General features: G+C 37.7%; 1 protein-coding gene across 1 annotated transcript in view; it reads right to left on the bottom strand.

Moving 5' to 3' along the window:
• Positions 1-20,260, bottom strand: part of LOC126480677 (proteasome activator complex subunit 4-like) — a 215,911-nt gene that overhangs the window by 111,826 nt on the left and 83,825 nt on the right. The window contains exons 19-21 of the mRNA XM_050103901.1: positions 16,977-17,168; positions 15,629-15,816; positions 2,743-2,872 (exon numbers count right to left, since the gene is read on the bottom strand). Coding sequence (XP_049959858.1) covers positions 2,743-2,872; positions 15,629-15,816; positions 16,977-17,168 — 510 coding nt within the window. The remainder of the gene's footprint in view (positions 1-2,742; positions 2,873-15,628; positions 15,817-16,976; positions 17,169-20,260) is intronic.

Genomic DNA, 20,260 nt, shown 5'->3' with positions numbered 1-20,260 from the left:
GGGGAGGACTTTCCAGGACATTACCTGCATTTTATGTTATAATATCTTTGCACTTCATATCATGTTCACTTCTTTTAAGTGTAAATAAACATTCTTGTTGTTGTGAAAGAAGCAGTGTGTATTTAATTCATGCTCTTGATACATTAGCAAAAGAAACCTTGCGTCCCAAAGTTCTGAATCTATTGTGTAATTTTTAGAAGACACAGAATTATCAAAGCCTCTTAATCAAATCTTATCTTTTGCTCAAAACTTGTGTCAGCTTAAGGAACAATGTTGTGGATAGTAAACTTTCTCAAAACACTGATAAAAACTAGAAATCTCCAGCTTTTAAAACAGAAATCAAATATGAAATCTCCATGCAAGAAGCATTACTTGGTGTGATAAGGTACAAAATCTGCAAGTGGTTACATCTTGTACACTAAATAAACACTGAGAATACCTCTCAAACATGACAAGCACATTCTCCACACATTTTGGTAATTACTATCCATCAACACTATTTCCATAGAGTGTGTCACTATCCATATGGTTTGAAATGCTGAACTTTCTGTAGCTGGTAAGAGATGCAAGATAATGTCAGTAAAACTGGGTGTCACTGACTTAATTCATTGTTGATTGCAGACAGCACTTCATAACTGATGAACATGAGAACTGATGCAGTACCTTAAAATATTCCCAACACTGTTTCCCTTGTACAGAGCACACATAGATGCCACTCATACTTGAATGACTGAGAAATATGAAGGACAGTTGTGCATGTAAAGGAAACAGAGTGTGTGCAATGGGATAGCACTTGAGCTCCTTAAACTATCTCACTAGATTATTCAACGTACAAAGTTCACCTGAAAGTTTCAGTGAATGGTCTCAGGAAATAAAGGAAACAGGAGTTACAAACAAAATACTTATCTTGGCCTTCAAAGCAATCATTAGCTACAACTCACTTCTGACATCAGTTTAAAGCATTGGAAACTGTCAGCAAACACTTCTTGTAGAACTGCTTGAAACACATTGGTCATGTGGTGTTGGATATCCGCATCATTACAGGAAATATGACTTGGTGCTATCAGTATGATACAGAGATGAAGTAACAGCCTATGGCATGGTGTTCATTGTATTCTCTGCCTCCCAAAAAAAGTCAGTTAACAAAATCCAAGATTATGACTACATTTATTACCTTTTTTTGACAGCAAGGGCACGATCCAGCATGAATTTCTATTTGTCAGTTGATTTTATGAGAAGAGGGGAAGACAATGAACATCATGCCATTGACAGTCGGTTGGTCTCTGTGTCATATCGGTAGTACCAGGTCTCATCTTGTGTAATGATGCAGATATTCAACAACACGTGACCACAGTGCTTTGGGCAATGCCATCAGAAGAAGTGTTTGCTCACAGTTTCCATCACCTTTACAACTGATGCCAGAAGTTTTTAGATAATTCACCAAACTTTCCAGAGGCACCTTGTAATTCACCACACACAATAACATTCAATGGCTTCCATTTTCTTAACAGTAGAGTTGAATTGTCTACTAGTGGTAGGTAATTTTTTTTTCAGCCAAAAATAACATTCTCTATGTGGTTACCTTATAATCAATCTACACAAATAAATATCACAGAGTTTTACCAAAATAAAAACAGAAACTAAAGAAGCAACAACAACAAACAAAAATGAAGGTCTGTTACAAGAGCAGACAAAAACATTGAAAGTTCTACTACAACAAGCATTGGAAAATGCATTTTGTAAACAAGACACTTCATAAAACAAGGTATGACCACTGTATGGACTGCAGTAGTTTAGAGCCTACAGATCATGAATCTGTTTGTTGTAAGACAAACATGCTGGACATTATCAAACGGATAAAGGATGTCAAAGTCATAAGCACACCACAAGAATATACAATGCAATTAAGGTGTGACAACTACTCAAAGCATTGTCTGCTATATAAAATTTTTTAGACATTAGTAAGTTGTGTAAGAATTAAAAATATCCACAACATTCATACGCCTTCAGCAACTTAGCAAAAATACACAATACACAGAAATTCATGTACAGCAAACTAAAGAGAATACGGAGGGCAATGTGATGTGCTGAGTGGGTGTGTAGAACACTTGTGCCTTCCACGAAGAAATGGTCCATTTGAATTGTGAGTACATGTGACATAGAGAAGGCCCTGAATATTTAGCAGGTGCAGCTAAAGTACTACTAAGTTTCTATCACACTTCCACGTTTTTCTGCAATTCTCTCATAAATACTTCTAGTGCTGATTCTAGTAAGTCACAATTCCATGTTTTAAACAAATATTTTAAAAACAATGAAACAATCAGTGGAGGTAAAGTTATAAAGGTAATTTAAATGTCCACACCCACAAAAGTACCATCAACAACAAAATTCCAATAAAAATGTTTTTTTTTAGTTGCCAACTGGTAGCAGACACATGCAAGTTGAATAAGCAGGAACTTTAAGAGCCAAAAGTTACATAATCTGATGAAAGAGAGAAATTGGTTAGAAGATAAAAGGAGATACACAAGATATTGTTAAGGTCAAGTCATAACTTTTGTTTTGATACTTGCTGAATGCTACATGTATGTTTAATTGTTACACACAGGCTTATTATTAAGTATCTGTAATGAACTGCTGCACATCAAAAAGGAAGAAAGATTACAATTTAGCAACACATCAATGATGAATTAATTCCTCAATAATATATTAGCTACACCCCAAATTACTATTGTGTTAACTTACCTTCCTCACTTCCAAAGAATCATGGATCAAAGTGTTGAGGAAATATTTCACCACCCTGGGAGGGTATGCCAAATCTGGATGCACAAGATCCCGAACAAAGCTTAATGCCATTATGTGGTAGCGCCAATGACTAGAGAAAGTAAAATAGAGAATTATCTTCAACGAATACTTACTCAGATAAATATCAAATCTATATTACTAAATCAGGCTAGTTTCCTTCATTCTGCTAGATACATTAGATGCAAAGAATTTAATGTCAGATCTGACAAAAATCAAAGCACCTGATACCTTTGTTAAACTGCTACAATAGCATTTGGGAAAGTAATTAAAAAATCATAGAAAAATTATATCAATATATCCAGAAGAGTGAATGAAATGGACATTTAACAGAATCAATGCAGAAAGTTGTAGTGATAGAAACACTGAACCAATCCTTATTAAGAATGAATAACAAAAATAAATGACAAACAGTGAATATCGTAATCGTCCTTGTGGAGGCTTCAGTGCCACACTACATCAATGCAGTGGACCTGGCAACACCGTTGTTAGAATTTACAGACAGTGCTCAGATTATTCAACGAGGATTACCAGCAATGTGCACCTACACTCTGGCTCAGTTGGAACACAGTGTACGCATGCACAAATACTGTTTGTCTGCATATAAATCCGTAAATAAACTGGAGCACCTACCATACCATTGTACTGTCTGTTCCCTACAAAGTGGTGACCCTTACACACAAATGGAAGCTTCACAGGTACACAACAAGAATGATGAAAGAGAGCGGTATGTGAGTGCCAACCATTCAAGATATGTGAGTATTGAAGATCCACTGTCATCACTCGTGAGTTGTTCATTGACTCTCAGTGCAGCAGTTGCACCAGCACCATTTGCTCTTGGGGCAAACGTGACAACACTGGGAGGTCACTGTGTTCCAAAGGACAATTTCAAGATAGGCAGCAGATATCACAAAAACCAAATCACTACTACAGCAAAAATTTAAAAACAGGTGTGAAAAACAGTCTAACCCTCAAATGTAAATACTTAGAAGGGTTGCCATCTGTTGTTGGGTACGACAACTATCAGAACTGATATTGGTTTCATCCTTAATATAACAAATATCACGAAAATTAGATTTGTACAAGCTTGCTGAAATTGCAGACAAATTCTCAGATGTTGACTCTCCACAGGAGTTTACCATATTTGTCACACCACATAAGGTTGCAATGGATGACTGACATCACAGCTTGATTACCTGCCGTACTACATTGTTATACTCCAAGTGCATAAATGTTGGAGAAATCCTTATATAAGCCACTGAATAAGGAAAACACTTTTTCACATAGAAGATCTGGCAGTACACAGTCCTCTTCCATATTAGGCTAGGAGGATGGTCTTATTAAAGCTGTTTCAGAGGGAGCGCGTCTTGACGTATATTACAATACTCTTATTAGTCAGGAACATCCCATGTAAGGGGGTGTGAGTCTGCCAGCAGCAAGAACTCCACCAGCAACAGTGATGCCCGGAGGTTACAAAAGCAGCCACCAAGCTGCAATTCTCCTGGGGCACTGGCTCCAAATGTATGTGTGTTCTCATGGGCATTCTCATGGCAGCAGAGGCCATGCATGAACTTTGGTATCACTGAAGTAAACAGCTCATCTTTAGAAATATATGGTTGGGTGATTTTACTGAAGTTTACTGACACCTTTCAAGAAGCACTTCATCAACACTGATGTCACCTTTCCCTTTACAGGTCTAAAATTTTTTTCCCTCTATGACCAAATACTTTATGTCTGAAATAGTTGTGTCCTGGATAGAACAAATAGCTGGCTTATTTAATGTAGTAATCTGGCATTGTATTTGTGTATTTGGGACTGCCACTGCTTGTAGAATTGTTAACAGAATTTTTTAAATGGGAAAAGAAATTTCCTGAACAAGTCTGCGATTATTTTGTGAATAAAGCCATATAGACTGTTTAATATATATCTTCATTAATAACAATGTACATGTAATTAAGATTTAAGGAACATACAAATAAGATGCTTTTGATATACATTATCAGACTATGAAAGAAGAAAAAAATTAAGTTAAAAATTTTAACAAGTTCACTCATCTAAACTTAGAACTTGTAAAATAACGTTCAGTGCCTGTATCAATAAAACTTATAGGTATGAGGGGCAAACATCAACTCTGCTCAGAAGGTACAAGTGCTAGCAAAGAGGCTATACAGCCCCTGAACAGCTACTCGTCAGTACAATCAATCATCTTAATTATTCAGTTTATAACATATCTGTGTCATTGAAAACATTGCTGCTTAGGCTCTGTCTTACAGTTGTCTCTGTATAATTCTTAGGCTCATTTATTTCAGCCAGCATCATTTCAATAAGATGTACTGGTTTCTTCAATAGTTGCCTATTCCTCAATTCTCTTTCACTAGAACTTATTTCTGCAGGTTCTGTAAATAAACTTGCATCATCTTCATCATGACTGTTCAATTCTTCATTGCCTATTTCAATTGGGAGTTTTCTTGGGTTAAAAAACAACATCCTTACTCAGAATAATCCATGTTTCTGATTCAATCCACACCCAAAAGCTATCAGTACCATCAGATTAACCAACAAAGATTCCCGGGTTTCCTCTTGGATCCCATTTCTTTCGCTTTTCCTTGAGAATATGAACAAAACATTTCACCCCAAAAATTTTACATTTATTTAGCTGTATCATCTTTCCACTGAATACCTCATGAAGTGTTCTGACATTCACGTAACTTGTACCAATTCTTTTAACACCAGCCTTGCTTACTGCTTCTGCCCCAAAACTTTGGCAGACCTTAAGCGAGCAACGAGCTAGTTCCACAACACTTCTGTCAATATGCTCAGCACATCTATTCTGCTCTGGAGTGTAAGGATTTGTGATGATGAGTTGTATACCATTTAATTTCATCAAATCTTTAACTTCAGTATTATCAAATTCTTGTCAGCCATCACAATGAAATGCTTTTGGAAGTTGATAACAAAAATTCTTCACAATGATAACCATTTATGCAATCTTCTCCACAATCTCAGACTTCTGCTAGAAAAAATATAATCTTGAAAAATCTTAAGTGAAGTAGAGAAAATATTGAGGTCCTCTGAGCAATTTACACCCTGACAGACTCACACAGTTCAGCATGAATCTCTTCTCTAAGTTGTGTGGCTGGCTGCTGTTGCGACTGAAAACTGCTCCTATGCTGCTCCCCTTAACACAAGCCTCATAAAATTCTGTGCCAAAGCCTTCAACTTCAACAACACGTTGCTTCACAAACTGTTGGACATGACATTTGTTCTGATGACCCAAGTGTTCATGCCACATTTGGAGGGATTCATTTAACGCAAAATTAGCCTCAGGATTACAAGGATGACCGTTTTATCACTCAAATCATCATCTTCAATAAGTTGGTACTATGTAGCCACATGCTTTTACAACGCCATTGTTTCGGAACTCACAGTTGTCTGTCAGTGAATAAAGGTCTAATCCCTTATCCACAGCAAATGATACAGAAAAGATATTTCTTTGGCCACCTGGACTACACAAAACATTATCCATATCGTATAACTTCCATTCAGCATTGCCAAAATTTGCAAAATAAATAGTCCTTTTCCTAGTGTGTTCATAATGTAATCATTACCCACAAATATCTGCAATGGTTTTGAAAACTTTGTAAATGATGTATACCACTCAAATTTCTTGACCATGTGATTAGTTGCTCCAAAATAATCAGTCCACGAGTGCTTGTCTAATTTTGCACTCATAACTTGACCAATGAAAGCCTGGTCAGGCAGTTCACATTTATTTCAGTTGTGGACTTTTTTTTGTGTTTGGTACACATGTTTTAATATGGCCAAATCCATCACAGTCAAAACATTTCAGCTTATTTTTGTTTGAAGACTTTTCATATTTATTTGATGAAATAACATTTGTGCCAGTGTTTGTTTATTTTGGTAAAAAACAGTACAATTAACTCATCTCGTTTATCCCCCCAATAAGCACAAATACTTTCATCAAATGTTCATACATGCATTAAATGTTTTAGTATCTGTTGATCTTCAGAGCTGGCCCACCACAACAGTCGTAGACTTTTATAACTGTCAGGCAGTGTGTCAAGTAGTCACATCAATAACCATGACTCTTCAGATTTCACACTGAGTTGTGGCATTCGAAGAACTAAATTTTCTAAAGAAGCGAGATGTGTGACCATGTTATCGCCTGAACTCTTGTGCAAACTGCAAAGTTTTAAATGAAAAGAATGTACAGCTTGTTTTGTTTTCTGTTCAAATATGGTGTATAGCTTGTGCCACATATCTCACGTATTCTCACAGGCAACCACGAAACCATGACTTCTGCTTTGAGTTTCGACAATGATCCGACTCACTGCATAATGAGCTTGCCCAGCACATGAAAAGCATCTATTTGTGCTGATGTCGCACCTGTTGGCGAAGCACTCCATATGTGCCATCTGACGCACGTAATAAATTTAGTATTGGAAACTTACATATAAAAGACACGTTAAGTTGTAGACAGGCACAATTAATAGACACTCACATATATCTTTTGGCTACAGCCTTCGTCAGTAAAGAGGACAGACAGGCAGACACATGCTTAAGCAGAACTCACACATACGACCATACCTCATTGTTCCTTTTCACCCACATTTCTGTACGTTTTTAACGTATTTGTGTGTAGTTTTACGCAGTTTGACGTATATTTTTTCATATTTTCACGCATTTGTTTGCACTGTTATGTATTTATGCATATTTTTACATATCTGCATATTTTTATGTACCTGTGCATGTTTCTGCATGTCTTTGGGTATTTTTGACGCATCTTTACGCGTCTTTTCACTTATCAAGTTCCTCTCACAACCATCCACACCTGTTTAGCCCATTTCTGCATATTTCCCTTTTCCTTTACACCATTCCTGACACAATGGACACTTGCTCCATCTTTCTGCACCAGTTCAGAAAAGTATCCCTTTCCCTCACTAAAATCCAGTCCCACATCCTGTTTCTCAACCTTTTTATGGGCCATCTAGAGACCTTCCTAGCCTCCCAAAATACCAAATCCCTAGGGTGACTCAGGTTCATTGATGATATCTTCATGATCTGGACCCAGGGTCAAGACATCCTATCTTCATGCCTTCACAACCTCAACACCTTCTCTCCCATCTGCTTCACATGGTCCTCCTCAACCCAGCATGCCACCTTCCTAGACGTTGAGCAACTCCTCTCTGATGGCTCCATCCACACCTCTGTCCAACTTAAACCCACCACCCACCAACAGTACATGCATTTTGACAGCTGTCATCCCTTGCATACCAAAAAATCCCTCCCATATAGCCTAGCTACCCAGTGACGGTGTATCAGCAGTGACAAAAATCCCATTGCTCAGTATGCTGAGAGTCTCGCCAAGGCCTTCAGAGATAGGCATTATCCCCAAGACCTAGTCCACAAACAGACCTCCTATGCCATTCCTCCTCACGATCCCAATCCTCCAACCACCCGCAAAAACCAGCCACAAAGGAGTGTCCCCTTCATCACCCAGTACCATCCCAGACTGGAACAACTGAACCATATCCTTTGCCAGAGCTTTGATTATCCATCATTGTGCCCTGAAATATCCTGTGCAAGCTTCTTCATCTCCCAGTACTTACTGCAACCTACATCCTTCAGAATCTGCTTAGTGTATTCATCTCTTGGTCTCCCTCTACGATTTTTACCCTCCACGCTGCCCTCCAATGCTAAATTTGTGATCCCTTGATACCTCAGAACGTGTCCTACCAACCGGTCCCTTCTTCTTGTCAAGTTGTGCCACAGACTCCTCTTCTCCCCTATTCTATTCAATATCTCCTTATTAGTTACGTGATCTACCCATCTAATCTTCAGCATTCTTCTGTAGCACCACATTTCGAAAGCTTCTATTCTCTTCTTGTCTAAACTATTTATCGTCCATGTTTCACTTCCATACATGGCTACACTCCATACAAATACTTTCAGAAACGACTTCCTGACCCTTAAATCTGTACTCGATGTTAACAAATTTCTCTTCTTCAGAAACACTTTCCTAGCCATTGCCAGTCTACATTTTATATCCTCTCTACTTCGACCATCATCAGTTATTTTGCTCCCCAAATAGCAAAATTCCTTTACTACCTTAAGTGTTTCATTTCCTAATCTAATTCCCTCAGCATCACCTGACTTAATTCGACTACATTCCATTATCCATAAAGATTAATACAAAAAGCTCACTTCAAGAGAAACATCACAATTTCTTTTTAGTGTCACGTGTATGGCAAGTGTGACTTTTTCACCTAATGTGATGTTCCTTTAGCTTATATAAGGCCATAACATTGGTTATTTGCTTCTACTATTATCTTCTTAGAGATATGGTTCCTCTATGCAACTAAAGAAAAGACTGTCTGTTTTTACACCATGCACATTTTGTTTCCTTTTATTTACGAACCATCCTCAGTGGCCTGCATTATTAAATGTTTGCTGTACGTATATAATCTTTCCTTAATATTGATCTTGTCCTCATCAGAGGTCAGCAACACACTTCTATCCACATCAAACCTACTAACTAACAACAGTATTTACATTTTGACTGTTGCCATCCTTTCCATGTCAAATGTTCCTCCCATACAGCCTTGGCATTCGAGGCAAACATATTTGTTCGGATACAGACTCTTTACAGCAATACACCACCATTCTCATCTCAGCCTTCACCGGATGTGAGCCATCACATCCAATCCTATTAGTGCTGATCCCTCCAACAAACAATTTTGGAGCACACCAGTGGTCACTCAGTATTATCCTGGTCTAGAAAGTATGAATCAGCTGCTTCAACAACGTCATGACTTGCTAAAATCATGCCCTGAAATTATATCCATTCTGTCTGAGATTTTGCACACCACATCCAGAATAGCTTTCCATCACCCTCCCAATCTCTGCAATATTCTTGTCACACCTGTTGCTCCTTCTGCACTCATCTCCCTACCCTATGGCTCCTACCCCTGTGACTATCCTTGCTGCAAAACTTTCCCTATGCACCCTCCTACCACCACCTACGCCAGCCCTGCAACTGGCAAAACATATACTATCAAAGGAAGAGCCACCTGTGAAACGACACGTCATACCAGCTGCTATGTAAATACTGTTTGGCCTTTTACATCAGCAGGGTTACCACCAAATAATCACTACGGATGAATTGACATAAGCAGAGGGTGTATAGTGGCAACACACAATATCCTGTTGCAGAGAATGCTCTACAACATGACAATCATGACCTCAGTGCCTGATTCACCACATGCGTCATCTGGGTTCTTCCCCAAGATACCACTTTCTCAGAACTCTGCAGGTGGGAAGTAGTGCTACAACATATCATTGGTTCTCGCCATCCATGTGGCCTTAATTTACATTATTTTCTTCCATCTCAGCATTTCTTCAGAGTAACTTTCTTCATTCCATTTCAGTTTTCTATATCTTTCATTTTCTTATCTGTTTATTTTTTGTTGACTCCCTCCAAGCTCTGTCACGTGCAATGCACTTAACTTTCCACTCTTATTAACTCATACATGTTGGTTTAGCTGTAATCTCTGTCTTGCATATTACCCATCTTCCACCTTTAAGCTCTTAGGCTTTCAAGTCTCAACCAGTGCAGTCCCCAACACTTTTTCGTTCTCATCCCGTACGCTAAGTCTCCCCTGATCCGCCATTCTGTGTGACTTTTCCAAAAACTACCCCTTTTCCTAGACCTCTCCAGTCCCCTTTAACCCATCTGGCTCAAGCAGGAGCCAATGGCTCCAAAAGCTTGTGTAATTACAACCTTTTATGTGTGTGTTCTCCTGCCACTTAGTGAGAAGATTTTTTTTATCTATACAATTATATTGGCAAAAATTGATTGTTCTCATTGTTATATATAATTAAGGTGTTATATAATGTTTTCAGATATGTTATTATACAGTAAACTCCTGTTTATCTGAAATGATCGAGACAGCAGCTGCTTTGGATAACGAAAATTTTGGATAAACCGAAGTCCCCGTTTTCTCACAGAAACACCCCGAATTGCGTTAATACCGTGAAATATGATCATAAAATGTGTGTTGGGTATGCAGAATGTTACTGATATGGTTGTGAATAAGCTTGCATGTGTTTGACTGAAAAAACTGTGTTGACATGTTAAAAAGATGCCAAAATATGATTAAAAACTCAAGTTTTTAAATGTTGAATAACAAAGCTCATTTATTTTGCGTTCTTATAGAAAAAAATCCACCTTTTTTGGCAGCAGGCAAAAACAGGAGTTTTAATTTTATTACCTACTCTTTGGCATAAAAAATAAACTACTGTACAAAATTATGAAACAAAAAACTTTTAACTTATGGTTGTTGAAGTTCCAGGACACTTTATTAGAACTTATTTTTTGGTAAAAAAGTATGTAATGGTTTATGGTTTTTTGTTTTTTGGCTCAAGAAACTTTTGTTGCGGCAATATATCTCCAACGTTGAAAACAAATGATTTCAGCAAAAGTCGCCTCCTCCTGTTGGCTGATGTACTGCAGGGCGGTTCGGATCACTTCATATCTTTTTCTCTGCTTCATCATCTGACACATATTCTTCTGATGCTTTCTGATTGGTCACAATTTGGACAATTTCTTCCTCAGTCAAATGAAAAAATCATTTTTCACCCACTCTTCACCATCTTCGAAGTTCACCTCTTCACAACCCAGTAGCTCCTCCAGTAAACTCACTAAAATTACATCATTTTCATCTGTTTCTGGCATGTCAGCTTGAGGTTTGGTGTTGCCTCCTTCTTCCCACCATTGATGAGTTGCCTTATGATCAAGAGTTTTTTCCAAGACCTAACGAGAGAAATTGGAGGAATTAGATTCCAAGCTTCAGCAATCCAATGAATTACACTTAAAACATCGATTTTTTTTAAGAGCTTGCACAAAATCTTCTTCAGCATCAATCGCACCAATTAACTATTCCAGCAGTTCGTGTCTGTAATGTTTTTTTCATTGCCTCAAGAACACCTTGGATCATTGGTTGTCATAAAGATTTGACATTTGGTGAGAGAAACACAATTTTGATATCCCCATCTTGTAGATCATTTGGATGAGAAGGAGCATTTTCCACAACAAGTAGCACTTTTTGAGGAAGTCCATTCTCCTCAATGTATTTTTCAACAGCTGGAACAAACTCTGCTTGGAATCACTCTTTGAAGATGGCACCATTCATCCATGCCTTAGACTGATTCGTGTACCACAATGGCAAAGGTTTATCAGCTGGTTGCCATCTAAATGCTCTTGGTGTTCTGGATTTGTCAATTAAAGTAAGGTACAGTTTACGGCTGCCAGTGGCATGCGAGCACAGTAACTTTTTCTTTGCTTTTTTTATATATGGGTGCCATTTCTTCTTGTTTAGAGGTAAAGGTTTTTGTTGGCAACTTTTTGTAATTCAACCCAGTTTCATCACAGTTGTTAAGTTGATCACCACTATGACGTCCTTTGTGAATGATTGTGTACAGTTTCTTCCTAAAATCAGCGATAGCGGCTTCATCCCCGGATAATGATTCGCCGCTGATGGAAATTTCGCGAATGCCATGCTGCTTCTTGAACCGATCCAACCAGCCACCACTTCTGATGAATTCTTGCTCCTTTCCTTCAATCAGCTCATAAAAAGTCATCAGTTTTTGACAAAGTAGAGGACCTGAAACTGGCACACCTGTGGCTCTTATTTGCTCGTGCTACAAAAATAAGGCCTCCTGCAACTGGGGATGTGCACCTTTTCTCATTGTTTTTCGATATTTCACTATGCTGTCTGATGCTTAGATGGAGCAAAATTTTTCAATTTCTGATCGATTCTGTCTTCTAATCAGAAATCGTACACCTACCGACATTCAAATCCGCAGCAACTTTTGAAGGAGGCTCGCCAGCATCAATTTTCTGCAAAGTGCAAAGCTTTTGTTCCAACAAGACCACATTCTTTTTTCATTTTGTGCCCGTAGTCACATTCAGTGCTTTTTGTACCGATACTCAAGTGATTATTTTTTGGTTTTGGACACTTTCATCTCTGGACATAAAGCACAAAACATTAAATCAAAAACACACAGATGCACGACTTGACAACATTTGAGATGCACTAGATAAAGCTTTTGACTTTTGAAACCAGGCTGTGGCAATAGATAGCAATGGCATGAGACCACGTAATACGAACAAGAAACATGCTAAAACTTCAACCAACACATGCACGGATTGAAGACACTCGAACTTTTGGTATATGCCACTGCACTGATTAGCAGTAGACTGCCAAAAAACACCAGTAAATGTATGGCTCCAGGCACAGACAAGTTGAAACTTTTTAAGTGTCAGTCTAGATAGCCAAAAGCTTAGCTGCACAATGCGTCAGACAGTGCCAATGTGAGTCGCAAAAAATCTGTTCGGATGCAGTGGATTTCAGATAAACACGATTTGGATAAACGGGAGTTTATTTTATTATGATTCCCCCCCCCCCCCCCAGGGGGGTGGGGTGGGGGTAATGAAACAACATATTGGAGTGAAAGCTTCAAAATTGCAACCTCATTGTCCTTCATACACTACAATGTCCAGTTTTCAGTGCTAGCAAGTACACTTCACTTTCAGCATGTGTTTTTCTAAAAACACTTATAGCGATGACACCACAGATTTTGTGTTTTTTGGTCATCTGTTTGTGTTGAGGTGTTTACACTATATGTTTGTTATGCAGGGGCATGTGTAATTCTGTGTGGTAGAGGATGCTCTGAAAAAAAGGGGGAAATATGAGTGCAGGGAATCGCAAACAACAGTATGAGTGCTGTAATGTTAGTTTTCTGTTGTGATTGTTCATTCCAATACTTTACATATTCTGTTCCATGTTAGATGGTTCACATGAATGCTCTATCAGGCAGTTGGCAGAGGTAGATGGCTATTTTCTTACTATCAGATTCCTATTTGTTCTCTGTATCTAGTTTTGAAATTTCTGCCTGTAGTTCCAGACACACTGGTATACTAGTCCTGTCAATCAAGTACTCAAACAAGGGGTGTAGAGTGCATGGAATATGCAACAATTTTTGACTTCAGGACTTTATCAAGAACAACAGTTGGGAGGTAAATGTACTAAAGATGGTGCTTCTAGGTTGTGACCTAAAGGCAGGAGGGAGTGGAAAGATCCCTTTTTCTTCCACTTGTATCTTGCAAACCGTGCACTGCATAAAAAAATGTTATATTTGGAACAAACACAAACTTGCTACACACAAACTTGCTACAAAATCAAGCAACTTCTTTGAGATGTATTTCCCATGGAGCAGAAGGGAAATGCCTGTCAGTATTGTTGATGAGAAGGTATGAGGTCTGACAACCGATGTGATGGTGTGTCCAATAGCAATACACTTCTTCCTTGATACCTTAGTCCCCCCCCAACATAACTTCCTCAAGAAACGTTTGGAGGGATTGGTGGACAGAAGCTGCATCCTTCAAGAAGTTATCTCTTGGCAGATAAGTGTTATAATTGTACATTTCACTTTGAATGTCTTGTCTTATTATGTCGTCATATTTTTGGACAATCCTGGGTCACTCTTCTTTCTCATTATTTTCTTTGTTATCATACCAACTGTTGGTTAGAAATTTGTACCTGGTGCCTCTAAAACAAACTGTTGGTACCTTGAATCTGTTGGATACTGCCATCACAATTACGCAGTACTCCTACCTCTTCAACAATTCAGTTTCCATTCGTTTACAGTTTGTTGTACTCAGTAAGTATATTTGTTTATCTGTTTCTTTTCTCCCCCCCCCCCCCCCCCACACACACACACACAGCAAATAGAATACTTTCATGTGTAGTGTTTATATTTGCATGAAGTTTATTTATTTCTTCTGTTTGTTCATCTACTATACACATTACATCATCCACAAATTTGTAGCACTAAATAATGTTGTATATTTTCTTTGTAATTATTGTGTCAAAGATTACATTTTCTATATGGTTGGTGAAAATGTTCGTCAGTGTTCCTAATATTGGGGGATCCCATCAGCGAGCCTTCTTTCCATTAGTAATATTTATTCTCAAAGGGTTGGTATGCAGAATATTCTTATTTTAAGGTTTTTGGTTATTTCTCTAATTTATCTTTGCATAATTTGATGAAAGTGAATATCTTGAATGATAAACGAATGACAGCATAAGTGTCAAATGCTACAGCATCACAAAATGTAAGCTATCATCACACTGTTCCCACATGACCAGTTCTGCGTGTTTACATCAGCTCAATGTAATTTCATGCTCAAATGAAGAAAGCATGTGAAATATATGGAATATTTCTTTACATCAAAGCTTTCAATCAGTATGGCACTAGAAACAGAGTATCTTCGCAGAGAATGGACACAACATGAAAAATGAAAGGACCTCTGTGGATAAAATTGTTTCCCTTACACCAAACAATGAGATATTCTTCTTTTCTGTAAATTGTAGCTGTGTCAATAGAAATATGTATGCACAACTGGAAGTAACGAGACTATTTTAATTGCAAAAGTTAGTATTATCAACATCAGGCATACTTTAAAAATATTAATACTGTGCTTTGTTAAACTATACAACAGTCACACAGGCACCAAGATTTTTTATTCCATAGTGTTTTATAGCTTACTTGGATTAGTCTTTTTTAAACAAATACATTCCATTACAAAAAAGAAAATCAGACTAAAAGAATTTAGAAAAAACTACAGTGCTAAGACCACTGATTGACATTTACTACCATCCAACAATTACTCATGCACACTACTTTGAAGACCGCTTTGGATGGCACACTCTCTCTGATTTAGGAAATACAACTCCCACCTACTCACAGATTCCCTTGCTCAAGAGCATCCATTAAAGCATTCAGCAATGAGAGGTACTGTTCCAGATTGTATTTGCTGTTCTCATGTAATTTCTGTAGTCCAAGTTCTACCTCAGTATCTGAAATGGGGTCCACTGATGGAAGAGGTGAACTGTTCCACAATTTACGAGCTGATGCTAGGCAAGTATCTGGTATCTGCAACACATCATTATGCCACATACAAAGCTATAAAAATTACATCAAAGTGCATGTAACTTTTAAAAAAGTATAACAGATTAAATTATAAAATTGTGACACAGTCTTTCAGGCAAGAACTTACCTTAAGGAGGTATGTCAGAACAGCTGACAGAAACATACAGAAAACTACATGATACTAACCTTACTTTCAGACCTGTTAGTTCTTTCTTGAGCGAGGAGGAACGGATAGATTGGGTAAGGTTAAAAAGGGAGGACAGGTCACTCAGGTCCCTGGAGGAGAGGCATCTTTCTATTTTGGGGACAGCGGGAGACAAAGATGAAGCGGAATCAAAGACAGTACTCTGATTAAGTACTGTGCCAGAGATGATGATGATGATGATGACGAAAAAATAAATTAAGAGGACCAGAAATGAATAGCACAATTAAGAACAAAAGAGAGAGGAACAAAGAGAGATTTTACATCACTGTAAAAGGATTCTTGGTTAAATAAATTACCAACACTAATACTTTATCAACTTCTATGCACTTGCCCAATGTCTTCACAATTCTGCAGCATGTAGCGATGTGAGCTTGTATACTTTTTATGATGCAACTTTTTTAAAAAAATTTAATTATTAGAGATGACACACAACATTAGTTATATTTACACACACATGGCTCTGAGCACTATGGGACTTAACATCTATGGTCATCAGTCCACTAGAACTTAGAACTACTTAAACCTAACTAACCTAAGGACATCACACATCACCCAGTCATCACGAGGCTGTTATTTACAATAAACAGCCAAACTTATCTGTAAAATTACTACCCTGATTTTCTGTTGAATGCTGGAGGAAAGGGAGCTTACAGCCTCATCTCCTTACTGCTTCTAATAGTATCTACAATTATAAAAGGTTTATTACTGATTATAAAAACAATCATAACTCGGCAAAGAGAGCCACTGGCAACAAGAAATAGCTAATAATATAGAGCACAATATGACGATTGCACAAGCAGCTTCAACAAAACCAAACGACAGAGGTTTCTGCCTAAAACAGTTGTTGCCAACCCTACAGCAACTTCCGCTGTATACAAGAATGTATTGTTATGAATATGCCAGTGAAGAAGCAAAAAATGTAGCACTTAAATTTTATTCAATGGAAGCAAAGTCTTACCTCTAGATTAATGGTAATGGTTGGAAAATGTTTATGTACTGTTTCCACCAAATTGTCCAGCAAGTTGATGACTGATGCTTTTTCTGAAGGTTTAGCAAGAACAATAGCTGGCCACAATGAGTTCAACATTGTCCAGTCGTGCCTAGTTACCAGTGGGTTCTGCTTCGGACCCAATAAAACATATAATGCACCCTGTAAGAAAACATATTTACATTCCATGAAAAGAAAAATTATCTTCAGGAAATACTCAAATACACAAAGAGAGAAATAGGAGTACAACACACAACGTTGCTAGTAAAAAATCATAAAAAAGGTAAGAGCAATCTTAGTTTTCAGAACAGCAGGTTACTTGATTAGAAGCTTTGTCCCAAATATAGAAGTGCTTTCTTCTTACATATTTTTGTCAATACGACTAGTGGTTTTGAATCCTGAAGTTAAGTACCGGTACTAGCCATTTTACATATTTGTATTTACATTTATCAAGCACATGAAGTATTTTAAAAAAAAAAAAAAAAAAAAAAAAAAAAAAAAAAAAAAAAAAAAAAAAAGAGAGGTGCCAGTTCCAAAAAATTACCCTGGTTATCTCTGTATACTAAGACATACAAGTTCATCACCATCACTATTTGAAAAGCAAATATTTTAAGTATTAAGTGTTTTATTAGAAAAACAGCTCTGAAATTCTATAAATCAGCAGTGCCTTATATAGGACTAATATCATTTCCAATGAAATCTGAGTAAATTGTGTCCGGGATCACATTTGTTAGTTAAACTAAAGCCTCCAGACCTGTAAAGTATATTATTTGATAACATCTAATCTTAATCAGCTCATTTATTGCACTGACCCAGCTATTTGGTACTTGCATCATGACACTGGTATCTAATTTCATTTCATGTTCTTAAGAGGTGCAGATAGCATTAAGAACAACAGATACATTGGTAAAAGGGGTGTGCAGTGGTGCTAAATTTTTAACAAACATTTCATGATTGTTACTGAAAAGATGGGGTTCTTACATTCATTAGATACTGCCAGGAAACATCTCAAACCAGCCATTATAAATCGCTTCAGTAACATGAATATGACCCTCACTATGCCAGTACAAATAATTTCCAATATAAAATATTTAAACCTAAAAAATTCTGGTGGTTATGATAACACATGAATGTAAGTTAAGAGTTATGTTCTCAGTTTAAATATATAACCACTCAATTATCAGTGGTATATTTCCTGAATGGTTGAAATATGTTCAAGTTAAATCTCTGTTTAGAAAAGAAATGGCAAAATTTCTGTTCAGTTTCACTTTTTCCAGCATTTCTGAAAATATTAGAAAAATATACGATCAGCATCTTTATCATTTGACTTCAAAAAATAATACGAAATGTCGTGTGGCTAAGGCCTCCCGTCAGATAGACCGGTCGCCTGGTGCAAGTCTTTCTAACATGAAAAAGGCTAGATTGCTGCTGTTGGAGATGATACAAATATTATTGATAATTAGCAAATCAAGAAGTTTCACAAAGTTTGTTAAAGAAATTTTCATGGACGTTAATAAATGGTTCCTAGGTTTCCACCAATAAACTTCAAAAAACATACTAAATGCACTTCACAGCTTTTAAAAAGTTTACCCATCAGGATACATCCAAAATACAATGAGAAGCAAACAGAAGAGTTTGACAGTGTTAAATTCTTTGGATTACAGCAGTATAATGAATTCACTAAAACTGAGAAATCTATTGGGTTCGGTTAAGGATGACCTTGGCCTGAGGAAATGTGGTGTGTACAAGAGTCCTTGTTGATGTGGGGCAGTATATATAGGCCAGAGATGCCGCACAGTACAAGAACGCTGCGGTGAACATCAGCATCATGCACTCCTTCGTCAACTGGAAAAGTTGGCAATTGCGAAACACTGTCTGAATACAGGACATTGGATTATTTATTAAAAGATGGAAGTTTTATCCCTGGCATCATCTTTCTGGGATTGCATCATTAAGGAAGCAATACATATCCGGACAATAAATAATCTCATCAACAAGGATGCGGGATTTCAACTGAGCACAGCCTGGAACTCTGCATTGGCTGCTATTAAATCACGACACGAAAGATTCTTCGATAACAGACCCTTCATAACATTGGTCTAGTATGGTCGTTTGTGAGTAAAATCTGGCCACACTGTTGGCAAATACAGTGTATAGCGCACGCGCAGGAGAGCTGCTCTGCGATTTTTGACAGAGGGAGTTTGAATATGGCAACATCTATCTGCAAATTATTGCACATACGCGATTTCTGCGCCTGTGCATTCTTCACACGCATGTTTTAGAAACGGGGCGTTGACGTGCGGATACAGTCAGTCGTACCTAGACACCAGCAAGGTTGAAAGAGTTGAAAATGTCTGAGAGGAAATATTGTGGAATTTGCGCAACGTGATACGGTGGCAAATCCATGAAGACTACTTACAAGTTTAAATTTGTTTGGGACAGCTCAGATGATCCACATAGTAGTCAGTCAAGATATCCTACTACCAAAGCAATTAAGTACATAAAATTGTCCAGGAGGATCACTACTTGAAAGTCTGAGATACTGCTCAAGCTATACGAATGTCGTCTGGATAGGAATAACACATTTCAACAGTGGAATTGGGTATGAGAAAATTACCTGCCAGATGGTTGTCCCAACTCTGAAAGCAGGATCAGAAATGCATCACAATGGGTATGTCCGAACAATGTTTGAGCCCTTTCCAGAGCAACAAGATTTTTTTAGTGTCAGTTTGTGCTCGCAGATGAATCTCTGTTCCACTGCTATAGCCCAGAGACAAAATAATAGTCAGAGCAGTGGAAACATGTTGATTCACCACCACCAAAGTAGGCAAAGGCGATAAGGTCGGCCGGAGAGCTCATGGCGTCAGTTTTCTGCTACTTGAAGTAGTTTCTTCTGACAGATTATCTTCTCACTGGTCAAACGATTACAGGACAATATCAAGTTAAGCACCCCGACCAAATTCAGCAAATGATATGCAAAAAAAGGGAAAGTTTGGCAATGATGAAGTCATCTTTCACCAAGGCAATGCATGCGTATACTCAAGTGTCATTGCCTTGAGGAAAGTACATCAACTAAGATACAGATTGTTGTCACGTCTGCCTTATTCACCTAATTTTACTCCATCAGACTTCAATCTCTTCCTCAAGCTCAAAATTTTCCTTGATGGACAGACATTCTCTTCAAACGAAGAACTGACAGCTGAAGTTGAGGCCTGGAGGAATCCAATTTTTGAGATGGGATCAAAGCACTGGGA

Source organism: Schistocerca serialis, chromosome 5 (genome assembly GCF_023864345.2).
Source record: "Schistocerca serialis cubense isolate TAMUIC-IGC-003099 chromosome 5, iqSchSeri2.2, whole genome shotgun sequence".
Taxonomy (NCBI): domain Eukaryota; kingdom Metazoa; phylum Arthropoda; class Insecta; order Orthoptera; family Acrididae; genus Schistocerca; species Schistocerca serialis.
The sequence above is the reverse complement of the archived record's forward strand: the minus strand, read 5'-3'. Positions and strand labels throughout refer to the sequence as shown.